The following is a 25551-nucleotide window of genomic DNA, read 5'->3' as shown; positions in this document are numbered from 1 at the left end:
TGTAACGTTTTGACGATAGTCACATTAAACCAATATATAGGTAGGATAGGTTCGTAAAGCCCCTCATTCACACTCCTAAGGTATGTTGGGTTAATATCGGATGCGGGAGAAGAACGTAGGAAATTCATTTCCGCCAAAGTAGGCTTTATTTCTTAATTTTGACAACAATGTGCAAGACGCTATTTCATTGCGCTTCGGACACCAGTGTCCCTCCGCCGCTCAGTGATATCGGATATGTTCTACGCGCCTTTAAAGGGAGCAAGGTAATTTTGGTCATTTTTCTGGCCATCCGATCTTCGCCCTGTAATTTATGTCGAGTATTGTGATAAAACTGTGGTTGTTTTTGTGATTCAGTTGATGTCCAATTTCGTTTTGAAGGTTTATCTTTAAATTAATCCCATCAAAACAGACCTAGGACTGCTGTAGACCGATTTCCGATCTTTACCCTTGCAGGTAAAGATCGGATAGCAACAATCCGACCTTTACCCATTTAAAATTCAGCAGTGATTGTCAAACTTTGTTTTTTTATGACTGCAAGAACTCTGTTTTTATCGTAATTATTTCGTTCCTTTATATTTATTCGAGGACGGTAATTCAAAAGGAAGAGATATTAGCAGTGTACGTAGCTATATATGTATGAATGTATTACTTAGGAAATTGTTTCTATTGACATATCACACTTTGAGAGCCACAGATTTACCAAATTTTCGTATATGGGTCAAGATCGGATGCAAAAATGCAAAGTTTTAAACATTTGATGAGAACTTTTAAGTTTCCAGCTATTCGTGGCTGAAATTCATATACGTTGGAGGAGGTTAAACATCGGATATACTGTTTTAGATACCTTGTTATCTGAGCATTAGAACCGGTTTTTTTTCGCCATCCGATGTTCTCCCGGGATGACAAATTCATCGTTACCCTCGAATAAAAATATGTCTCATCTTTACACTCGTATAAAACTGAAACCGTTAAACATTGAAGGTTGCCAATATTCAGGCTTAAACTTCGGTTATTATTTAACGATTTGCACCATATTTCTAGAAGCTGACACGTACTGAGCTCGAGAAATAAAAATATTTCGCGAGGTCTCCCAATTAGTCCCAAATCCGTCCGGTATTACCCCAACATACCTTACCTTGTAGTCCGCCTCGCCGGACTACAGCGTAGGATATAGCTCACACACCATCCTACGCTGTAAGTAGGTCGCCTTGCAGGACTACACACTCACACGGTACTGTTTTGCCGTCCATTCACCAGTACTGCTTCGTTTCTCACAAGTGTCGGAAAAAAAAGAAAATAGCTCTTCTGCTATGTATTTTTTTGTTATTGGATTAAAATAAAAAAGAGTGTGGGAAAAAGAAACCTCCAACACGCCCTCTTAATCTTGGACGACTTCCATCAAGTCCTGAACAAAATACACGTGCTTACAATATGGCAATGCCTTGGTAAGTACATCAGCAGTCATCTGCTCAGTAGGCATATAAGTCAACTCTATGACGTTATTCTCAATAGTCTCACGAATATAGTGATATCTAGCGTCCACATGTTTAGATCGTTTGTGGAATACTGGATTGGTGGCCAGTTTAGCAGCAGACTGGTTATCACTGTACACAGTAACAGTATTACTACAACCTGTCAACTCAGCAAGAACCGCACGGACGTATACCGCCTCTTTGGCAGCTTCAGACCAAGCTATATACTCTAGCTTTATTCAAATCTCAAATAAAAATTCATTCGATACCTCAGTCTACGTGCTATCCAATCGTAATCGCTTGCTGTGACAATCGATTTGGGTTAGTTACATAGAGATGTAACCAGAGCTGGGCACCGTTAATCAAAAAGTTAACTTCGTTAATCGTTAATCCGTTAAATAAAAACGTTACTTTTCAAAAGTTTTAACGGAAGTTAAAGTTAATCGTTAACTCAAAATCGTAAATATACGCAATAACAAATAAAACTAGAAAAAATCATCATAAATTTTGATTTTTATTAAAGACTAATCTACTAATTAACATGGTAATCATTACTAATTAATAGTAGCATAGCCAATTAAAATATCATTTGCTAGCATATGCCATAAGGTGCATGTTCCCCTTCATGAACATGAGCATATTAAAATTGTCGTCTGATAGCGACGCCCGTTTTGGAGAAAAAATATCTTTTCCCGCCGAAAACAGGCGTCCCACAGCAGCACTCGAAGGTATACTAGTGTTATATTTGAGGCAGCGCGCGGCCTTGGTGTGAGTAGGTACTTAGGTATTAACGATTAACGGACTTAAGAAAAGTTAACGGAAGTTAACAAGTCCGTTACAGGTTTTTAAAGTTAACTTAAAAGTTAATCCGTTACTCGAAAACTTAACTTCGTTAATTAACGATTAACGGATTAACGAGTTAATGCCCAGCTATGGATGTAACGATACGTCAGTCATAATGTGTCAAATAACGCAAATAACCATGCACGAAGTATACCACTAATGGTATGATTTAGCGAGATTGTGTATGAATAAAATCCGTAGTTGGCATATTGTTTTAAAATTTGTATTCGTTCACAATGTTGAATGCATAACAATAAAGAACTCAGAAATATAAAAATCTTCTTTATTTACTTTTAATAAATAATACATTTTATAATTTTTATACCTGTTATTCTTTCGACCGCCAAGTGCTATATAATTAAGTTCTTTCAATATTTTATTTCTTAACCGACTTTAACGTAATTATAAGTGAATAAGCTTATGTGCCTTATAATTGCCTAAAAACGCGAACTTCTTCAAACAATATTCGCATGAGTATGGTTTTTCACCTGTGTGTATCCGCCGGTGGTTGTTAAGAGTGCTCACCTGCGTGAACCGCTTGCTGCAGAACTCGCACTTGTGCGGCTTCTCCCCAGTGTGAATATACTCGTGTATCCGCAAGTTGCTCGAGCTCGTAAACTTCTTCGGACAATTATTGCAAGAAAATATTTTCTCACCAGTGTGAGTTCGCTGATGGACATTTAAACTACTTATCGTTGCAAATTTCTCGTCACATAGCTTACACGAGAATGTCTTTGCACACCTTTGGGTTGATTGATGCCGTTTCAAATGGCTAGGTGTCGCAAATGCTTTATTGCACACTTCACACGATATTTCCCCGGCGTGAATTCGCTTATGTTTCTTCAGATAGTATAAAAGCGCGAATTCTTTGTTACAAATTTCGCATGTGAATGGTTTGTCTCCCGTGTGGCTTCGGATATGGCTCTTTAAATGTTCAAAATCGTCGCATGTTTCTTGGCATATCTCGCAGGTAAATTTCTTTGGCCTCGTAGTGCTTTGACAGATGATATTAGGGTTAGGTGTTGAACCAGGCAGACAGATCACCATGTGACGTATTAGACTACGTTTGTGTGCGTATGCTCTCCCGCAGTTCTCACAGACGTTCTCTGCGTTTAGTGGAGAGTCAATGTAAGTTTCCTCTTCGGAGTTTGCGGTGTCGGCGGCATCGTGGTCGCGAAGCGGGGGCATGGAGGGGCGAGATTTGTCTGAAACAATACTGGAAATGAGAGGGGTAGTATTTGACTGAAATAAAGAGACTATACTAACTTCAGACAGAGAGAGAGAGAGAGAAGACTTTTTATTCCGAAAGCACCTAATTTTAGAATTAGTACTTGATATTTACCACTAGCTTTTCGGTGAAGGAAAACATCGTGAGGAAACCTGCATACATCTGCGAAGGAATTCAAAGGTGTATGTGAAGTCCCCAATCCGCATTGGGCTAGCGTGGGGACTATAGCCCAAGCCCTCTCACGCATGAGAGGAGGCCTGTGCCCAGCAGTGGGACGTATATAGGCTGAAATGATGAATGATGATGATGAAGTTAGTACTTATATTTCGTTTTTTTTAGCATTAGAAAGAACTCCACAGAAGCAAGCGTGCAGTTTTTATCAGGCTCTTTAATTGTTAATAATTATTGAATTATCTAATGTAGCATGGTCAATACATATAATTTACTTCAAATTATTACGGCTAAAAGTGCTGGATTTGGAACCACAAGCTTACTTCTGCGAAGTTCTTTCTAATGCTAAAAAAAAACGAACTGTAGTTGAATAAGTTACGAGTACTTAAGTAACTGAGAATTATAGGCCAGGCCGGTCGTCGAATTTTATGTCGCAACCCGCACGGTCGTATTATAGTATAGTTTGTCAAAGGACTGTCTCATTTAAATCATAGACAGAGACAATTACACTATCTTTGTCTTACACTAGTACTAGCACCCAAAAGAAAAGGATGAGTATAGTTTTTTTTTTCTTATTTACTGACAAAGGACTATGTGTTAAAATAGGGCTACAAATATAATGACCACCAAAAAATACTATGGTACCCTAAATAAAAAAATCATGCTTACCAAAAAAAATTACTGAACACCAAAAAAATAAGGCCTAAAAATACAAAAGTACCACCATTTTAATTACGACTGCACTTCAAATTGTATTCAAATACCAAATATATTGAATGATCACCAAAAATCATTAATGATCACCAAATCTTGAAGACCAAATTAATGCGATATTTTCACCTAAATAAACCACTATGATTACCAAAAAAATGTTATACATATTACCAAATAAAGTAAACTGATGCCAAAATTACTAGCCCCTCCCGCTCAACCCCCCGTACCCCGCACCGCATACCTACCTTACCTAACTGCTATCAGTTAAGTGGGTTAGGTTAGCACTGCGACCCTTACAGAAACGAAATGGTACTTGAAAAGTAGGTTAGGTTAGGTTTGAACTGCGACCTTTACAGAAACGAAATGCTACTATAAAAGTGGGTTAGGTTAGGTTAGAACTGCGATCCTCACAGAACCGAAATGCTACTAAAAAGTGGGCTAGGTTAAGTTTCAACTGCTACCCATACAGATACGAAATGCTACTAGAAAAGTGGGTTAGGTTAGGTTTGAACTGTGACCCATACAGAAACGAAATGCTATCAGAAAAGTGGGTTAGGTTAGGTTTGAACTGCGATCCTTACAGAAACCAAATGCTACTAGAAAAATGGGTTAGGTTATGTTTGAACTGCGACCCTTGCAGAAAAGAAATGCTACTAGAATAGTGGGTTAGGTTAGGTTTGAACTGCGACCCTTACAAAAAAGAAATGCTACTAGAAAAGTGGGTTAGGTTAGGTTTGAACTGCGACCCTTACAGAAAAAAAAATGCTACTAGAGAAGTGGGTTAGGTTAGGTTTGAACTGCGACCCATACAGAAACGAAATGCTACTAGAAAAGTGGGTTAGGTTAGGTTTGAACTGCGACCCTTGCAGAAAAGAAATGCTACTAGAAAAGTGGGTTAGGTTAGGTTAGGTTTGAACTGCGACCCTTACAGAAACGAAATGCTACTAGAAAAGTGGGTTAGGTTAGGTTAGAACTGCGACTGTTACAGAAATAAAATGCTACTAGAAAAAGGTGACGAAGTGGATTAATTAATTTAATAGGATAACGTTAATTATATTAAATATTTGCACATTTTTAATTAAAATGTGGTTACAATTTTGGTGGTCATTTACTATTTTTGGGTTTACAATGATTATTTTGGAGTAATTTGCTTTAATATGATATCAAGATTTAAAAATTTGGTTATAATTTTACATTAAAATGGAGTTCTAATGTTGGTGGTCATTTACTATTTTTGGGTTTACAATGATTATTTTGGTGTCATTTTCTTTAATAGGATAGCAAGATGTAAAAATTTGGTTATCATTTCACATTAAAATGGGGTTTGAAATTTGGTAATCATTTTCTATTTTTGGGTTAATAATGATTAGTTTGGTGTCATTTCCTTTAAAAGGATAGTAAAGTGTAATAAAATTGGTAATCATTTCACATTAAAATGGTGTTATAATTTTGGTGATCATTCATTATTTTAGGGTGGTAAAATAGATTTTTTGGTATTAAATTTTACTAAATCTGGTGATCAGTTAAATAGCAGCCTTAAAATAGTCCCAAAACCAACAGAGTTGAGAGTTAGGTCTTTAGATAGGTATTTCTCTGTACTTCATTTCGTTCTACGGGCACCAAGCAGAATTCCATTGCAGAAGTGAGATATGTTGGTATTTTAGTCAAAATATCGTCACCCTTATTACCTAGGCAATAGAGTCCACCGCCGGGCGAGCGCGGCAAGTCATTCGGTGTGCTCGCCCGGCGGTGCGCGAACATCTACCCTGCAGCAATTAATTTACTTACTTGAACTCTATTGCCTAGGTAATAAGGGTGACGACATTTTGGCTAAAATGCCAATATCTCAGTTCTCTCTCATAGAACAAAATGAAGTACATAGAAATACCTATCTAACCTTACTCTCATTTCTGTTGGCGTTGGGTCCAGGCTCCATACAAAGTTGCCCATGGTCCTTTGGTTTGACAGACTATATCTAGTAGTAGTAGTAGTAGTAGTAATCACTTTATTGTACACAACACAGGTTTACATAATATTTACAGAAATAAAGGTACAAAGGCGAACTTATCCCTGTAAGGGATCTCTTCCAGCTAACCTTCGAGTAGATGAGGGGAGAATTCAAATTAGATAGACAAACTTACGGAATGCACAGTAACATTTTAAAAGTAAACTAACCAAAACGTCCAAAAGTAAATAAAATACATAAATAATATTATAAAATAAAATACATGCTACATACATAAATACTAAACATATATTCTGTTGCACAAGATCATATTAAAAAGCAAGTAGGTAACCGTGAAAGGTGTCGATCTCGACGGGCAGGAGCACACACTCGGGCTCCACGGCCACCTCGAACTTGAACTCGCCGGCGCCGTCCGAGCCGCCGTCTATCCTTAAAGGGTCTTCTGCCTCCTTGTCTACACAAACAATCATAAGTTGTTAATGTAGGTAAATTAAACAATAAAAATTAACACAGTCTCACTGTGCAGAGCGGGAACGCGGCCAGTGTCCTAGGAAGGCTAGGAACAATGTCTTAGGCTAATTTAGGATTAGATTTATGATAAGTAACTAATTGTGCAATAATGTATGAATAAATGTAAAAAATTAAACAATGAAAAACAACAACTACTTCACAATTGGGTACTTTCCTATACTTAAAATAAATTATTTCACACCGTGCACGAAATAAAGCACCAGATAATTATTAAAAAAACATAGATAGCAGTTATTTTTAAACAAAATTTATATTTAATAAATCGGATGGAAGTATAAAAAGTAGGTGAGTTGACTGTGACGTCACTACACAAGTTTTCATATAAATTCCATATTAGCAAATCGCTTTGACAGTTCTAAAAAATAAGCTGATTTGACTAGTAGGAAAGTAGCCAATTTCAGCACGGGGCCGCCACACATAAGTGCAATTGGGCCATTTTAACCCCCGACCACAGAATAAAATAGTACTACCGTACAGAAAGGAAACTTCTTACAAAACCGAAGTTTAACAGCGGTTCCTGTAGAGTAGAGGTTTGCGCCAGTTCTCGTTTGCCAAGGAGAGCGGCAGACTTCAATGTTAAAATTCGCCGCATCAAGCATTGTTTTCCTTGTGATATTATAAGAATCCTGCAAGTTTAATTAAAGTATATCGCTCCGCCCGCTACAATATACTTTTAGTGTTCTTATCTAGAGCACTATTTCTATGAAATAATACGCGGAGATAGATAGGATGAATATTTACATATAATGAGAGAATATTTACAATGATTAATTTACAATTGATTTGCAAATAAGATTTTAGCTTCCGTATCGTACGAAGGAAAATTTAGTTGTGAATGACATTGACTCGTTGTCTCGTTGACGTAGACGGTTTGTGGGCAGCCAGCATTGCGGTGCGCCACAGGACCCCCCTGGGAGAATCAGAGTCCTGCCTGTAAATGAGAAGGAAAGGTTACTTTCCGGCCAGACCGAGTGGTTCTCACCGGGACAACAGCTTGAGCAGGCCTAGCACTTATGCCTGTAGGTGAAGCTGTGTCGTTCTGCATGTAGGCTGGTTTGACGCGGTCAATGGAGACTGTCACTGGTCCTCGTAGTAAGTCCAGTGTGACGGTCTTGTCCGTTCTCTTTAGAACGCGATATGGGCCTGTGTATGGCGGTTCTAGTGATCCACGCAGTGCATCCTGTCTAAGGAAAACATGGCTGCATGAACTTAGGTCCTTGTGAACAAAGACTGACTTGTTTCCGTGCCTTGATGCGGGGACAGGTCTGAGGTGTGACATTTGGCGTTTCAACTGAGTGACAAAATCATCAGGCTGCAGGGTGTTTGAGGTATGAGAATGAAAGAACTCACCCGGGATGCGTAAAGGCTCACCGTACACCATCTCTGCAGCTGAGCATTTGATGTCTTCCTTCCACGCACTTCTTATGCCGAGTAGGACGATCGGCAACACCTCAGTCCACCTCGTGCTGTTGTGGGCCATGATTGCAGCTTTCAGGGAGCGGTGAAGACGCTCCACCATCGAATTGGCTTGAGGATGATAAGCCGTCGTGTGACGCAGCTGTGCACCACAAAGCTCTGCCAAGACCTTAAACATACGTGAGGTAAATTGACGTCCTTGGTCAGTAGTTACGGTTTGAGGACAACCAAAACGCGATATCCAAGTATCGTAGAACGCATGGGCTACCGTTTCAGCCGTGATATCAGACAGTGGCTTTGCCTCCGGCCACCGTGTGTACCTGTCAATGGCTGTGAAAAGGTAACGGAATCCTGATGAAGGTGGCAGTGGGCCGACCAGATCAATGTGAACATGACTAAACCTTTCTTCTGGTAATTTGAAATTTCCAAGAGGAGAGGAGGTATGACGTTGCACTTTAGCACGTTGACACGATTCGCATGCACGTACCCAGGTACCGCAATCTTTGCGTACAGATGGCCACACGAATCTCTGAGTAACAAGTTTGATTGTGGATCTCGTACCTGGATGACTCATGCCATGGATAGTGTTAAATATCTTCTGGCGATGCTGCTTGACGATAAACGGACGTGGCTTTGCTTGGGACGTGTCACAATATAAATAAACATTGGTACCTGGTATGGGTACTTTCTCAAGCTTCAGTGACGAAGATCGATTGGCAAGAAGTTCTTGTAGTTCTGGGTCTTCCTGCTGAGCTTGCGCGATGGCTTCGAAGTCTGGTGGCACGGCAATGGTCTCGATACGGGAGAGCGTGTCAGCGGTGATGTTGTCTTTCCCGGAAATGTGTCTGATGTCGCTTGTGAACTGCGAAATGAAATCAAGGTAATTGAATTGTCTCGGGGAACATTTCCTGTCTTTTTGCTGAAAGGCGAAGGTGATAGGTTTATGATCCGTATAAATGACGAAGTGTCTGCCTTCGACCATGTAGCGGAAATATTTGACACTCTCATATATAGCGAGCAACTCCCGATCATACGCGCTGTATTGCGTCTGTTGCCGTGTCATCTTCTTTGAGAAGAAAGCAAGTGGTTGCCACTGTCCTTGCACCAGCTGTTGTAAAACGCCGGCCAAGGCCGTGCTTGAAGCATCAGTAACTAGAGCGAGTTCTGCGTCCATAATGGGATGAGCCAGTAATGTAGAGTTCGCAAGACTAGACTTACAGTTCCGAAATGCCTCTAACTGTTGATCCGTCCAAGTTAGTGGAGACGAACTTTTCAGTTTAGGTCCAGTTAGCATGTCGTGAAGAGGGGCTTGGTGTTCGGCAGCGTGAGGAACGAATCTTCTATAAAAGTTCAGCATGCCGAGAAACCTGCGTAAGCCACCGACGGTCTTTGGAGGAGGAAATTCCTGCATAATCTTTACCTTCTCGTCGATGGGACGCGTGCCTTCTTCAGAGACAGTAAATCCTAGGAATGTGACTTCTTTCTGACCAAAAGAACATTTGGATTCATTGATGAGCATACCGTACTCATGGAACCTATCGAACACTTGCCGTAGATGATCTAAGTGCTGCTTGGCATCTTTAGAATAGATGAGCACGTCATCGATGTAGGAGTACACGAAGTCCAGATCTCTGAGCACCTCATCCAGGAACCGTTGAAAGGTTTGGGCAGCGTTTCGGAGTCCAAATGGCATGAATGGGAAGGAAAACAATCCAAATGGAGTCGTAATTGAAGTTTTGCAGATATCATCTTTGTATACGGGAATTTGGTTGTAAGCTTTAACTAAATCTATTTTTGAAAATATTTTACTACTAGCGAGTCGATGTGCGTAGTCCTCTATGTGGCGGACAGGGTATCTGTCAGGGATAGTGCGTGCGTTCAGCGCGCGGTAATCCCCGCACGGCCGCCAACCATTGCCTTTCTTTGGCACCATATGTAGCGCTGATGCCCACGGTGAATCAGACGGTTGTGCTACACCGTCGCGAAGCATCTCTTCAAACTGCTCCTTAGCAATCTTCAGGCGATCTGGAGCTAAGCGGCGTGGTCTACAGAAGGTAGGAGGACCTGGAGTAGTTCGGATGTAGTGAACAGTGGAATGCTTTACCTTTCGCGGCAGTCCAGATGGTTTCGTTAAGCTGGGATACTCTGCTAGCAAGCGGTGGTACTCACTGTCACCCGAAATTGCCTTAATGCTGGGTTGGTTGCAGTGCTTAAGCTGTCCCGTAGTCGACAAAGTTGTTAAACTGTCAATAAGTAGTCTTCTATTTCTGCAATCGATAAGAATACCATAATGTGCAAGAAAATCAGCGCCAAGTATAGGTTTGTTTACGTTTGCTACGACAAAGTTCCAAATAAAGTCTCTGCGTAATCCTATGTCTAACTTTTGCTTGATTATGCCGTAAGTATGTATGAGCGAACCATTAGCGGCAGTAAGCGAGTAGTTGTCAGGCGACTTGCATTTAGGCATAAAATTGCGTGGCAGAACGCAAAGGTCAGATCCGGTATCAATAAGGTATTGAATTTTAGTTACTCTGTCCGTGATAAATAGGCGGCAGGTTGTAGTAGGAGGACAGTCGGCAGCCGCCACGGTAGACTGTCTTGCTAGTTTTCCGCTTTAAAGTTGCACGGCGGAATGCAATTCCGTGCGTTGGTACTAAAGTGACTATGATACCAGCACATACCTGATTTGACAGCTCGATACCGACCGTGTGACTTAGATCTGCTGCGGCTGCGTGACCTGCTGCTGTTAAAACATGAACGTCGCTGACCGCTGCTGTTACCGGTGCTTAGCTGAGCAATTTGTTGCGTCATTTCGCTCTGGATGCGCGCCGTTATAGATTGCTCCATCTTCTTAAACATGTCTTCAAACGAAGTCATGCTTGCAACCTGCTTAAAAGAAGAACAAGGTGTCACGTCGATGATTTGGTCTGCAAGGATCGCGATGTCGTCTAAAGAAGCCGTCTTCTGAGACGCGATGATCGCTTGCACTTGAGTAGGTAAGCGAGTGGACCACAAACTTCGGAGAAAATCGTCAGTGACACTATCGCCAGCTAATCCTCGAAGGTGACGAAGGAATTGGCTTGGTTTCCTGTCTCCAAGTTCTTCAAATTGCAGCAACTGACGTCTTTTGTTTTCTTGCGACGTTGACAGTCGGTCGATCAATTGTTTTTTCAACTTTTCGTATTTATCTGTTTCTGGGGGCTTCGTTATGATATCCCGTACTTCTCGAGCCGTTTTGGGATCTAGCTCTCTGATAACCTGGAAATATTTCGTTGAATCCGCTTTCACGCCCCAAACGGCGAACTGCGCCTCGACCTGGGCGAACCAAACTTCCGCATCTTCTGCCCAAAATGGTGGTAATCTCATAGTCAGACGATCAACCGCGGCGCCTGATCGCTCGGGCTCTATTTTCTCACAAACGGAATCTTCGAATTCGTCGGTCATTTTGAAAATTTTGAAAGTCGCGGGTCACCAATTTAGTGTTCTTATCTAGAGCACTATTTCTATGAAATAATACGCGGAGATAGATAGGATGAATATTTACATATAATGAGAGAATATTTACAATGATTAATTTACAATTGATTTGCAAATAAGATTTTAGCTTCCGTATCGTACGAAGGAAAATTTAGTTGTGAATGACATTGACTCGTTGTCTCGTTGACGTAGACGGTTTGTGGGCAGCCAGCATTGCGGTGCGCCACATACTTAACAAGAAACCGCTTTGAATTTGTGGACAAGGACGACGGCGGACGAACGGGTAAGTAGTCATCTGCGAGTATAAATTTTCTTTAGGACCGCACCGCAGGCTCCAGCTCCTGAATTCTCCGTATCCTCTAAATTCTAAAAGTCCAAAGTCCTTTCACGGCGTGAGGCCCCTATCGGCTGCCACGACATCACGATGCATCCCACTGTCATTGTCGAGGAACTAATTCTACTATTATTATTATTCCTTTATTCCATCATCCTTCTTAGGCTAGGGTTTTTATAATATGAATATAAAAGTAAAATAATACAAAAGCACATAAAAAATAATAAAAAACACATATAAACACATTATAAAAAACCTAACCTATGGTGCCGCCAGCAGCGGGGCAGGGCCCAAGCTGCCGGTAGTCAGGGCCGCAGAGAGAGGAACCGGCGGACTATCCGCGCCGTGTCCAAGATCACCGCCTTCTGCATCTGGCCCTTGATCCAACCACCTAGCAAGAGTCTCTCAAGATGTTGGTCGAAACTCTTCGCTATGAGACCGTTCGCTGACACGACTGTCGGAACAATGATCGTCGAGTCAACATCCCACATAGCGGTAAACTCGTGAGCCAAGTCTATGTGCTTACTATTATTATTATTATATGAGTTCTAAGAGTAGAGGTCATCTTTATGAACTTCTTACCTGCAGTATTGTCCACATGCAGCTCTACAGAGTCTGGATCCAGGGCCACCTCATATTTAAACTCAGATTCTTCTTCAGATTCTTCTGGAATCACAAGAATAATAAAGAATAAGAATGGTTTATTGCCACTGATACTGATACTAGGGGCAACTCCAGCCAGCAGATCCTGCAGCAAGGACTACGAAGAGGAGACTATAGGGGGGAGGCAAAGTTGAGGCAAATAGCCCTGTAAGCTCGCATGACTCTGCTGATTCAACCTAAGCGGCATCGAGTCAGTGGAGGTGTCAGCGTCACCTCACACCGGCTAAGCGTCAAACGCGAAATCAAACAAAGTACGCGCGCAAACCAGCTTATTACGCAACAACCCCTGCCACCCCTCCGTAGGCGCCCGAAGCCTGCCCGAGACACCGGAGCACCCAGTAGATAGGACAGCAGAATAAGAATGGTTTATTGCCACATACATGAAAATAACATAGAGTTAGAATTACTTACATCATAAAATACAACCGTTAAATTATCAATTTATACAGAGCAAAGGTGAGAAGCTTTTTGTATTAGGCAAAGGCTTCCAGTCTCAGCGTGCACCGGGCCTAGATGCCCGGCACTGGTTTTCAGACCGGTCCCAGACTAAGGATGGTCGGAGAATGTTACATTATTTATGAGAAATTCAGTACTTGTGTGTTTAGAATTTTACTACTAACATTTCGAATGTATTTAACATTGATTTTAGCAGATAACTTACAAATTAAAATAATACATTAAAAATATTAACAAGTTGAATTGGAATGAGAGAGAAAATAAAACACAACGCAGGATGGTCAACTTTGCATGCAGGGAGATTTTAAGGAGGCTACACTTTTTCTTTAGAACGGGTTTGAATAACCCGATTATCTTCAACCACAAAATAAAATTAAAATATTACTTTGCTATACCGCGAAAAGATCGCGCGAGTATTGTTCTTTTGGTGGTGGTTTGTTATATTTATTTGCGTATTTATTTTTGCGGTGGGAGGGTGGGAACATTAATTGCATGTAAAAATATATGCAAGTAAGTATAACGGGTTAGCACTGATTGACTAGCACATTATCTTTTCGCGGATTAGCAAAGTAATATTCTGGTTTTGATTAATATGCATTTCCGCAAAGTAACGCCTGATTCTATTCACAAAATACAAATCTTTTAGTTTCAGTTCTTTTGTCAATTGAGTCGCTTAACTTCAAACTCGGGTAACTCCAACAGATTTTGTCATCGCGTATACCACTTCTATAGAATCCTACCTTCTATGATAACAACACACTCGGGGGTCTCCACGTCCGCCGCCTCCCGAGACATCCTGTCTCGACCTCCAGACCTCCGTCACAAGAAACTCTCTTCGTTCCTCAATGTCTCGAAAATATTCGGAAGGTAAGTCTGGACTGCTGGGCCAGAAGCAACGTCCACCAGGCTGTAATAACAAGCTATGTATTAGGCAACAGTACCAGTGGCGGATTTGCACTGTTGGACACCCTAGGCCCCAGGCCGTGTAGTAACTACTAGCCGCCACTTTCTCAGCACCCATATATAGACTGCCGCCTTACTGCCGCCCCTAATACCTTGCCGCTCTAGGCCCGGGCGTACTGGGCCTTACAAATCCGCCACTGAACAGTACTGTTATACGCGGAGTACGATACAATGAAAACTTCATCGATTTGTCGAGTTACTAAAGCTCTATATAACACGATATTATACTATACTTGTGGAGATAGCAGCTTCTAAGGCTTTTACTGGAAAAGTTAGTGTTAAGGAGACTATTATATTCTAATTACATGGTTATTTTAACTTTAAAATATATCACTTTCCTACCGATTTTGGGATGCCTTGGGAATGGCAATAAATGACGTTAAAGCAGTGTTGCCAGGGCTCTGGAGTCATAAGTTACGTTTCGTTTCCCTAAAAGTCACGTTTTTGCTGCTCAAGTCACATTTTTATATTATTGTATTGTATGGGTAGGTAAATCGATTTTGTTAGAAGAAATTCAGAAAATAATATATTTCACAAAAAATCTACTAACCTTTTATGATGTTTCCTCAAAAGGAAAAAACGGAACCCTTATAGGATCACTCGTGCGTCTGTCTGTCTGTCCGTCTGTCACAGCCTATTTTTACGGAAACTACTGGACCAATTAAGTTGAAATTTAGTACAAATTGGTGGAAATTAGTGACCCAAAGACGGACATGTAAGTCATGTAACGTAAACAAATGAATTTTAAGCATGGGGGCTACTTTTGGGGGGTCAATGAGAAAGTTAAAAAATTAAGATTTTCAATAACCCAAGCAAATTAGAAAAATCTGCGGAAATAATTCGTGTAATAGTTTTGAAAATTGCTTACAGGTATACCTTGTGGTGTCCAGATAAACATACTAAAAGTCCTCGAGGGTAGGGGGTGTGCTGAGAGTGCAGGGAGGGTTAAAGGTACCTTTTTTCTTCTTTTTGCTCATATCTCGAATATATGTACAAATAGCATTATAATTACTTCGGACAAAAATTTTATCATACAACAATTTCCTACAAATTTGGTTATGTTTATTTTTACTTTACGATCAATACTTTAGGAGCTTCAGGCTGTTAAAGTTAAATTAGAGCTAAAAAAAAACCGGCTTAGAGCATGTCGGACCATGCTCAGTGAAGAGTTCCGTAGTTACCCGTCTGTCAAAATAAACTATTCGCAAAAACTCTAAAACAGCTATACCGATTAGGTTCGCTATATTTTTCCTTGAAAGTCTTTACTAAGCTATGTTTTTATGATTTTTTTCATATTTTTTGGACCCATGGTTCAAAAGTTAGGGAAACTAAAGGGGAAAACACAACTTTTTTGCTTTCAGATTATTTCCGAAAATATTAAGTTGATCAAAAAATGGTTCTTGAAGACCCGTATCCGTTTTAAAAGACCTATCTAACGACATCCCGCACTATAGGGTGGAAGCGAAAAAAAATTCATCCCCACTTTAATGTAGGGCAGCCACCATAAAAAAATATATTTTTCTAGTTTCTATTATTAAATTTGGCTTGAATATATAAATTCGTTACACTGACAAAGTCGTAAAATATAAACTAGAAAAAATATTTTTTTAGGGTAACTCCCATACATTAAGTGGGGATGATTTTTTTTCTCGCTTTAACCCTATAGTGTGGGGTGTCTTGGATAGGTCTTTTAAAATGAATAAGGGTCTTTAAGGACCATTTTTGATCAACTTAATATTTTCAGAAATAATCGATCTGAAAGAAAAAAAGTTGTGTTTTCCACTTTAGTTCCCCTAGCATTTTAACCATGGCTCCAAAAAATATTTAAAAAATTGTGAAAGTAAAACTTAGTAAAAACTTTCAAGGAAAAATATAGCGAACCTAATCGGTTTAGCAGTTTTTGAGTTTTTGCAAATAGTCTATTTTGACGGACGGGTAACTACGGAACCCTACACTGAGCATTGCCGGCATGCTCTTGGCCGGTTTTTTTTTAATATTATATGAGCAGGTCGATTAGCTTGCTTATCCTAAACTATTTTTTTTTATTTATGATGAACAATTACGCAAAAAACGACGTTTTCTTAAACCGTCTATTTTTTATCTCTTATTTAACTTTAACAGCCTGTAGCTCCTAAAGTATTGATCACAGAGTAAAAATGAACATAACCAAATTTGTAGAAATTATTGTGATAAAACTTTTGTCTGAAGTAATTACAAATGCTATTCGTACAGATATTCAAGATATGAGGTTAAAAGAAATGAATCATACACAAAAAAAAAAACTACTACTATCAAACTAAATGACACCGTCATGTCAAGGTAACAAGTCTCATCTTGCCACGACTATTATAATAAACATAATGGTGGATGTAACGTCAAGGTGTCAGTGCAAGTGTCAACTTGGGTGCGTTCACCGCGTTCCTAAATAATATAAATTGCAGAACTAAACTTGTCCAAAATTCGACTAGCTTAAAAGTCACAAAAATTGCCTCAAGATCGTAAGTCACGCACATGTCACACGAGAAGGCCAAAAGTCACGAAAAATGTGACTTTTGTGACCATCTGGCAACACTGCGTTAAAGACGTTTTTTTTTTGTTTTATGGCCTGGTAACGAGACCTTTAAGCCGTCTTTATATTTATTACACTGCACCTCTTGTATTATATTCTTTGCAAGTCACTCCCTTGCTCCCTAGCTGCTGTTTTTCACGTTCTATTTATATTCTTATTAGATTATTTTTCTTCAAGGATCATCCGATATAAGATTGGACAGTGTAAAAATGCTTTAAGTCTACGCAAAATATTGCAGTAATTTTACTATGGCAACTTCAATGTTTGAAAAAAAAAAAAATATCATCTGCGACTGTCACCGCCTCGTCAAACCAAACGTCTAATTCTATTCTTTTCATCTTTTGTATATGATATTCATGTATTTTATTGGAGCGTACCCATAGCGTGGTATCGTAAATAACTTATCCATTTGCTTATTGCCTCGCCTACACACTTAACAACTTCAATCACACGAGCAGCGGTATTTACTATAGTGATCTCATCAAATACTGTGTTTGCTATATTGCAAGCTATTATTATAGTCACAGCACAGTGTCCCGACCAAAGAGTATAATAATATAAGCCCGTGAGAAACATAGATCACTGGACTTTTCATAGATCAGTGGAGTTTCAGTGAGGGAAGTGGCAGCGGCATGTCATTGCAAGCACGCGTGAAAGAGGAGCCTCAGGAATGCACGGAACCGGGTATGTTTCGCGAAATCTTATTCGTGTAATGTTGATTCAAGAAAAACCGGGGGTTCCGCACTTTTTAGTATTTGTTATTTAATTATAGCGGCAACGAAATTACATCATCATCTTTGAAAATTTTAACTGCCTAGCCAGGGGTGCAAAACTCTTGACTTCGGCCAAACTCGGCTCCGTTCGGCTCAGCATTGCTCCGAGCAATTATTAGGGTTGACACCACTTGACGTCCTTTTGCGTGCACAAAGACAGATAAGATAAAGGCTTGAATTTTGACAACCCTAAATATCCGAAAGGGATAGTGCCATATATTAGAAAGGGACAGCATGATTCGACCCTGAACCGCTGTCAAACTTCGGTTTTGTAGAAGTTTCCTTTCTGTATGGTAGTACTATTATTTATTCTGTGGTCTAGCTATCACGGTTCATGAGATACAGCCTGGTGACAGACAGACAGAGAGACGGACAGACGGACAGTGGAGTCTTAGTAATAGGGTCCTGTTTTTACCCTTTTGGTATGGAACCCTAAAAACTAGAATGATTGTCTTGGGGAATTGTATTTGACGATGTAACACTAGACCAGTGTAACATTGTTGTAACTATGGTTCTATCTTGTGATTAATTAAAATTCCAAGTTTGTCTGTGTCGTTACTTTGGTATTGATAAAACTACGTGTTGCACTCCGGGAGTGCCGGCAGAAGTGAAAACTCAATGACATTGTAACAGTTTTTCGATCAGGTCACGTGTCCGTCGTACGTTTTACGAATCTTACGGTCACGTGACCTGTCGCGAGTTTAACATTTTTTCCCCATCACATAAAGTGCACAGCGCCGCTAAAGAAGTTTTCACTTCAATAAAACTTTATTTGCATGATTTCTGTATAAAACAAAGTTTTACTATCAATTTAGTGCAAATAAACATTCGAAAGTAAATAGATGCGCACATATTTATGTAGTAATAGTGTGTAATTACTTAATATAACCCAATTGTTTTTTGTATGGAAAGCAAACCACCTTAAATAAATAAATGGTTTAATTGATTTATTAGAATTGTAATCATATTCTGTCATTTGGCAGTTTTTGTAAAGGTGGAAGTGGAATATGAGGCTCCAGATGAGGTGCATGTGAAGGAGGAGCCTCTGTTCGAGGACAGCGTCCCTTATGGTGAGGACGGCGTCCCGTATGATGGGACAGATGAGTCGTGTGGCCAGTACTCCGATCATGTGGTCAAGCTTGAGTCTCCAGAGCTGGAGCAATCGCAGTTTGATGAAGACCACAATCTTTATGGTAAGTTGCTGTAAACGCTGGTATATCTTGTGACGGTCGGGGAGGCCTTGTACTACATGGAGGTGATCAGTTGAGAAATAGGCTGGCTCAACTGGACTCGGCTGGAAAGAGCTGGAAGAAGCCGCTCAAGATCGTGACAAATGGAGGATTCTTCTGCGAGCCCTATGTCCCTAACTAATGAGGGATAACAGGAATGCATCATCATCATCACCTTGTGACATAAGTCATGTTTTTGGTATCCCAGATAGCAAAACGAAAGAGAGCCCTAACTTGTCCTCGCATTCTCCCGGCATTTTGCCACGGCTCATGGGAGTCTGGGGTCCGCTTGGCAACTGATCTCAGGAATTGGCGTAGGCACTTGTTTTTACGAAAGCGACTGCCATCTGACCTCCGGATTGAAAGTCGCACGCTCTTACCGCTAGGCCACCAGCGCTCTTTTAATAAGTAAGAATGTCCAATAAGTATTTATTTTATTTATTTGTATATAATATTATCGGAGTGTTGTTTGGCAGGTGGGGTCGGAGTTTCGCCTGAGCAGACCACAGAGGGGGTTGCAGGAGCGTCCGGGGGGAGCGGGGGGCGGGGCGAGCTCATGCTGGTACTAGAGCCCCTCACTATGCAGGTCCACACGCAGAGGGTCAAGCCTCAAGGTAACTAAAACTATTGCAGCGGTCGGCAACAGGCGGCCCGCGAAACAATGTCTGATAATGTCATTAAATATTAACAAAGTGCGGCCCGCGTCAACTTCGTTCACTACTATGTGGCCCTTGGCTGCTAAAAGGTTGACGATCGCTGGTATATTGGATGATATTTGCTACCGTTACTACATATATGATTTATTAGATCCATCCGGCAAATTGGATCCGACGTCGCTTCACGAAATATCAGAACACCCTACTACCTTCCCCCTACTGCCTACTGGCGTTTCAACCACATCCTGAAGCCTCACGAGCAATTAACTAAGCTCCCACGGCGTGAGGCCACTACTGCTTGCTACAGGGGCCCTGTTCAACCACATCCTGTAGCCCCACGAGCGCGTTAACTATAGTTCGTTTTTTTAGCATTACAAATAAGGTAAACAATCTTGATGTGTCTTTTAATTGAAAAACACGTTTTAAAAATAAGTTACGGCAAATATGTAACAATTATGAATCTAATACGATCATTTATATTCTTCTGCTTTCATAAGTAATAGTTATTGATTTTTAAAAAGCGTTTTTCAATTATAAGACATGTCAAGATCGCTTACCTTCTTTCAAGTTCTTTCTAATGCTAAAAAAACGAACTATAATCCCTCACACGTTGGCGTGGGGACACTACGGCTGGCTACAGGGGCCTAGCACAAGATTGGCGCGACAGTATCTCGCGGCGAGATAACCTACCCGTCCCTCTTTTATTAACATAGTTAGAAAAACCATCGTAAAAATTATTTGACATCCGACGTCGGGTCCGATGTGCCGGATGGATCTAAAATGCCCTTATTGTGTTACGGTCAGATACGGACTCGTTGAAGCTTGGCTGCACGAAACTGAATTATATTATTAAGCTTAGAAACAAATAAAAAGTGGACACATACACTGTCTTGGGCTGGTCTTGAATCCACGACGACCAGATCGCTGTAAGGTCTTGGTAGCTCAGAAGAGCGCCGGGCTAGCGATATGGTTGTGGGTTCAAGTCCAGCCCAAGATAGTGAATTAGTCCACTTTTAATTTGTTTCTATGCTTAATAGCATCGTTCGCAGACGTTTCTGCTTGTTAACGCCTATTGCGCATGAAATAATTAACGGCCCATCAACGTGCCACTGCTAAATAATCGTGATTATTTAAATTTAACGAAAGATATTTGCGAGTCGGTCTCGCGCACGAAGGGTTCCGTACCATAATGCAAAAAACGGCAAATAAAAACGGTCACCCATCCAAGTACTGACCGCGCCCGACGTTGCTTAACTTCGGTCAAAAATCACGTTTGTTGTATGGGAGGCACTTACAAGTTGCCTCCAGAATCTCGCGAACTAAATTGACAGGTCAATGTGCAGAAATGATACCATATTTATTTATTTATTTATTTATTTAAAATTTAAATCAGGCAACAAGGCATAGCCATGGCCATAGTTTGGCCAGTGCTGTTCATATCGATATTTCCGAAAAAGTTTGAATTAGAAAACATCGCAAGAATTCACCGCTAGGGGCGCTACTGTTGCGCGGTCAGTTAAAATGTATCTTTAAGTAATTTTGTAATTATGTCAGTTATTTTACAAATGTTACTTGTTATTTCGAAAATTGTGCAATTTTATAGTAATAGGGACAAGGATATTGGATAAACATAATATATTTGCTAGCAAAACTTACAGCTAGACTAGCTAGAGTAACAAGTTAGGTGATAACATAGAAACAGTGATTTTGGCTCAAAACACAAGTAAGGCCAGCCCAGACGGGGAAATGGTTCGTACAATGTGATTAATTACTCATTTAATTTGTGTGATGTGCACGCCAAAATTAAAACGTCTCGGTGATCCCTATTGCTTCGATTGTAAAGACCAGTTCCTAAACGACAATTAGGTCAGAATTTAAATAATTATGGATCAATATCATCTACCGGCCACATGTACAAAATTAAATCACCTATTTTAGATTTACGGCGACAGCCGAGCTCTTGAAATAACATAAACATGTTGCCCCCAAACCTGCATACTAACATTGAAATTTGTCAATTTCGCATCCGCGCCTCCTGATTTGATCGGTAATGTCACAATCTTACAATCGAATCAACCACGTTTCTCGTCACATTCATATAAATCTAAATCGTTTGTGACCCGTAAACAATTATCACATGGTAGTAAGAGCAATATCTTACTTATCGATATCATTTTATCGACATATACGCGTGACTTTTTTTTCTTTGCTATTCCTGGTATCATTTTATTTGTCAAACTCATGTCAATTTAGTTCGCGAGATTCTGGAGGCGACCTTAAATCTTTATTTTATTCTGTTTTTAGTATTTCTTGTTATAGCGGCAACAGAAATACATCATCTGTGAAAATTTCATGAGATATATCGGTTCGTGAGATACAGCCTGGTGACAGACAGACGGACGGACGGACGGACGGACGGACAGCGGAGTCTTAGTAATAGGGTCCCGTTTTACCCTTTGGGTACGGAACCCTAAAAAGGGGGCCGCTACGTATTGTATTTTGTATTTAAGTACCTTTTGAATACATCAAACTAGTTTTTTAGAGCACCGTACAAAACTTTGTTCACGGTGCTCTTATGGGATCACTTCGGTCTTGCAAATCGGTTAAATGCGTTTTTCTCAAAGACCGTTTGATGTAGGTACCTGAAATTTGGAATAGTTTTTATTGCTGGATTCGTCGATCTATGAACTCAAAACAAAAACGGCCGTTTTAACTTTGGACGGTTTTAAGTTCAGGCCCTTCTCCGAACGCAGCTTGCTTGCTTGAGCGGACGGAGGTGCGGAGATCGCGGATAACATAATTATTTAATTTTTAATTTTATTTAGTCAAACAAAAAGTAATTAAAAAAAACTTTATTAGAAACCATTTTCATGGTAAATAGCTTTTGTAAAAAATATTTTAAGTAATTTTTGAATGGTCCGTTTTTGACCTATGTTTATGTTTTTTTTCTATAGAGTGAAAGTTGTTTTGTTTAATTAGGATTTTTGTTTAACAAATCAAAGTCTACATGTTCGCATAACTTGTTTCAGAGGAAGGGAGCGCGGGGGCGCCGGCCGAGCGAAGGAAACCGAAGAAAGAGCACATATGTCCAATATGTACCAAGAACTTTAAAGACTCCACCAAATTAAAGGAACATATGAGGTGTCACACCGGTGAGAGGCCCTACCCCTGCAACATTTGTAAGAAGGGGTTCATAAAATCCGGCGATTTGAGAAGACATGAGCGCTCTCACACGGGGGAAAAACCGTATTCCTGCAAGTTATGCCAAAAAGTGTTCTCGGAATCAACAACTTTAAGACGACACGAACGGATTATGCATGGCGAGAAACCTGGAGAGTCACCGGTGAAAAAATACAAACGACCAACCAATATCAAGGAAGATGTGATGGCCAACGGGGATGGCAAACCCTTCGCCTGTGAAGTATGCCAGAAATCGTTCATCCGGGCCTGCGATCTAAAGAGACATGAGCGCGGCCATACGGGTGAAAAACCATATTCTTGCGCGATGTGTGATAAACAGTTTTCGGAATCTACCACTTTAAAAAGACACGAGCGACAGCACACCGGAGATCTGCCGAAGCCACGCGAGAGCCTAGAGGCAAGTATAAAAGCGCGCACGTGCCAAATATGCGGGAAGTTGTTCAAGAAATCGACTATATTAAAAAACCATATAAGAACTCATACAGGGGAGAAGCCTTACCAGTGCACAATGTGCGACAGATTGTTCGCACAACATTCCAACTTGAAATCGCACGAACGAACGCACACCAATGAAAAGCCCTACATTTGTCATGTATGCAAGAAGCAGTTCTCTCAACATAGCACTCTGAGGAGACACGAGCGTACCCACAGGAACGAGAAACCATACTCCTGTGAGATATGCAACAAGACTTTCACACAGAGCAGTACTGTCAAGAGTCATATGAGAATACATACTGGCGAGAAGCCATATTCATGCCCGGTGTGTAATACGATGTTTACGACTTCGAGTACTTTGAGAAGACATGAACAAACTCATACAGGGGAGACGAGCACCGATTGAGTCGGAAGTAGAGATGGTCCGAATATGGACTTTGCCGAATACGAATATTCGGTTCAGATCATACCGAACCGAATATTCGGTTAGGCTAAAACTGCCTAAAACGCTGTAAACAAGTTCATACAGGTCCGCGATCTGCACTCCGCACGTGTTTTTGACCCTTCCCCTCTGGACCGGCCGGGAATGTTTATGAAAAGACATGGAACCGTCTCGTGCCTGACCTGAAATGCACCCGCGCCAGCTAGCGGACGCCCTTAAAAAAGAATTTGTTTATTCGGTAAATATTCGGCATATTATTAAAATTTGACATGTAAGTTTCGTTGTTTTTTTCTCGCAAGTGTGTTGAAAAGTGTCATATGAAACACATGTGCATTGGTCATTACACACATCATAATATCGCCTCGTGTGTAATGGACCAGCGTAGCACACTTTCACAATGTGTACTTCACTTGCGTACTTTTCTTGTAGGGCTCCCAACTCGACTATAATAAATATAATAATCATTAAAACATAATATATATTGCTAAAATCTTATATCTATTATTAAATCTTGTCTGGTGTGGTGTGTTCATCACAAATATTTGTTCCTGAGTTATGGATGTTCTCTATGTATATATGTATTTATATATACAGGGTGATTTCGGGGTCGTGATCCAGAACCACTTTTTCTGACTCTATAAATGATCCACATTATCATATGGTAGTATTTGATTAAAAGATAGTTACTTGAATTATTCTTATTTTTCAAGTAAAATTAATGTTATACTAAGTATGTAATTATGGTCACCCTATGACTTTTGACATACGCTGTATGGAAAGCGACAAGACGTCACATTGAGTAGGGTCACCAAATTGTATGCAAAAGCGTTTTTCCCTACTTGTCATCTGGAAAATAATCATCATTATTGGTGATAAACAATAATTAACAACATCATTAGGCTCATCTTTGGATTCTGTATGATGTCTGGCTCTCTTGCTCCACGACCTCGAAATCAACCTGTATATATGTGTATATTATATATATCGTCGTCTAGTACCCACAACACAAGCCTTATTGGCCTTACTGTGGGACTAGGTTGATCTGTGTAAAATTGTCCTATAATTTTTATTTATTTATTATGAAGTCCAGTTCTTGTATATAGAGGTATTATGGTAGGTTTTATAAGTTTAGTTGCTTTCATAGGGTGCTCATCAAGAAAGAAATATTTCAAAAGTGACTCTCCAAACTAAAATCGCAGCTGCGTGCTTACGAGTAATAAAAATAAGTTCTTAAGTAACCTTAAGGCTCCGTCACACAGGCGCGTTTTGCAGGCGTGAGCGGCGGGGCGCGCCGGTTTTACATATAAAACGCTCACGCCCCGCCCGGAAAACGCGCCTGTGTGACGGAACCTTTAGTTATCCAAATGAGCCGAGTGAAAAAATCCTAAATGCACACGTTTACGTCAAACAACATGAATCTAAATAGAAACCCAAAAGCTCCATACGAAATCACAGAGGGCCCAAATTTTCATACTTGCAAAAAGTGCCTCAGGAAAAATGGGCCGTGTACTTTTTACGATGAGTCTATCGTAAAGAAAATATGTACGCAACATCAGAAAGAATTAAAAAGCGGCCAAGTGCGAGTCGGACTCGCGCATAAAGGGTTCCGTAGCAGCAAGTAACATAATAAAATTGAGGTTTATGATTTATGACGTGTTAAAAAAAAAACTACTTACTAGATCTCGTTCAAACCAATTTTCGGTGGAAGTTTACATGGTAATGTACATCATAAATTTTTTTTAGTTTTATCATTCTCTTATTTTAGAAGTTACAGGGGGGGACACACACTTTACCACTTTGGAAGTGTCTCTCGCGCAAACTATTCAGTTTAGAAAAAAATGATATTAGAAACCTCAATATCATTTTTTAAGTCCTATCTATAGATACCCCACACGTATGGGTTTGATGAAAAAATTTTTTTTGAGTTTCATTTCTAAGTACGGGGAACCCCCAAAATTTATTGTTTTTTTTCTATTTTTGTGTGAAAATCTTAATGCGGTTCACAGAATACA

At 40.2% G+C, this 25551-nt stretch overlaps 2 protein-coding genes across 2 annotated transcripts; one reads left to right on the top strand and one right to left on the bottom strand.

Moving 5' to 3' along the window:
• Positions 1 to 2524: 2524 nt before the first annotated feature.
• LOC134803360 (zinc finger protein 716-like) lies at positions 2525 to 14567 on the bottom strand. Its single transcript, XM_063776159.1, has 5 exons — positions 14468 to 14567; positions 14012 to 14178; positions 12735 to 12818; positions 6726 to 6848; positions 2525 to 3520 (listed from the first exon to the last, which is right to left on the bottom strand). The coding sequence occupies exons 2-5, from the start codon at positions 14064 to 14066 to the stop codon at positions 2718 to 2720; spliced, it is 1065 nt and encodes a 354-aa protein (XP_063632229.1). The 5' UTR covers positions 14067 to 14178; positions 14468 to 14567; the 3' UTR covers positions 2525 to 2717.
• A 2766-nt stretch (positions 14568 to 17333) lies between these two features.
• On the top strand, positions 17334 to 23737 carry LOC134803516 (zinc finger protein 596-like). Its single transcript, XM_063776315.1, has 4 exons — positions 17334 to 17487; positions 18560 to 18769; positions 19282 to 19419; positions 22491 to 23737. The coding sequence occupies exons 1-4, from the start codon at positions 17436 to 17438 to the stop codon at positions 23501 to 23503; spliced, it is 1413 nt and encodes a 470-aa protein (XP_063632385.1). The 5' UTR covers positions 17334 to 17435; the 3' UTR covers positions 23504 to 23737.
• Positions 23738 to 25551: the final 1814 nt, after the last annotated feature.

The sequence above is a fragment of the Cydia splendana genome, chromosome 26 (assembly GCF_910591565.1).
Source record: "Cydia splendana chromosome 26, ilCydSple1.2, whole genome shotgun sequence".
Taxonomy (NCBI): Eukaryota; Metazoa; Arthropoda; class Insecta; order Lepidoptera; family Tortricidae; genus Cydia; species Cydia splendana.
Note: the sequence above shows the minus strand (reverse complement) of the source record. Positions and strands in the feature narration are given on the sequence as shown.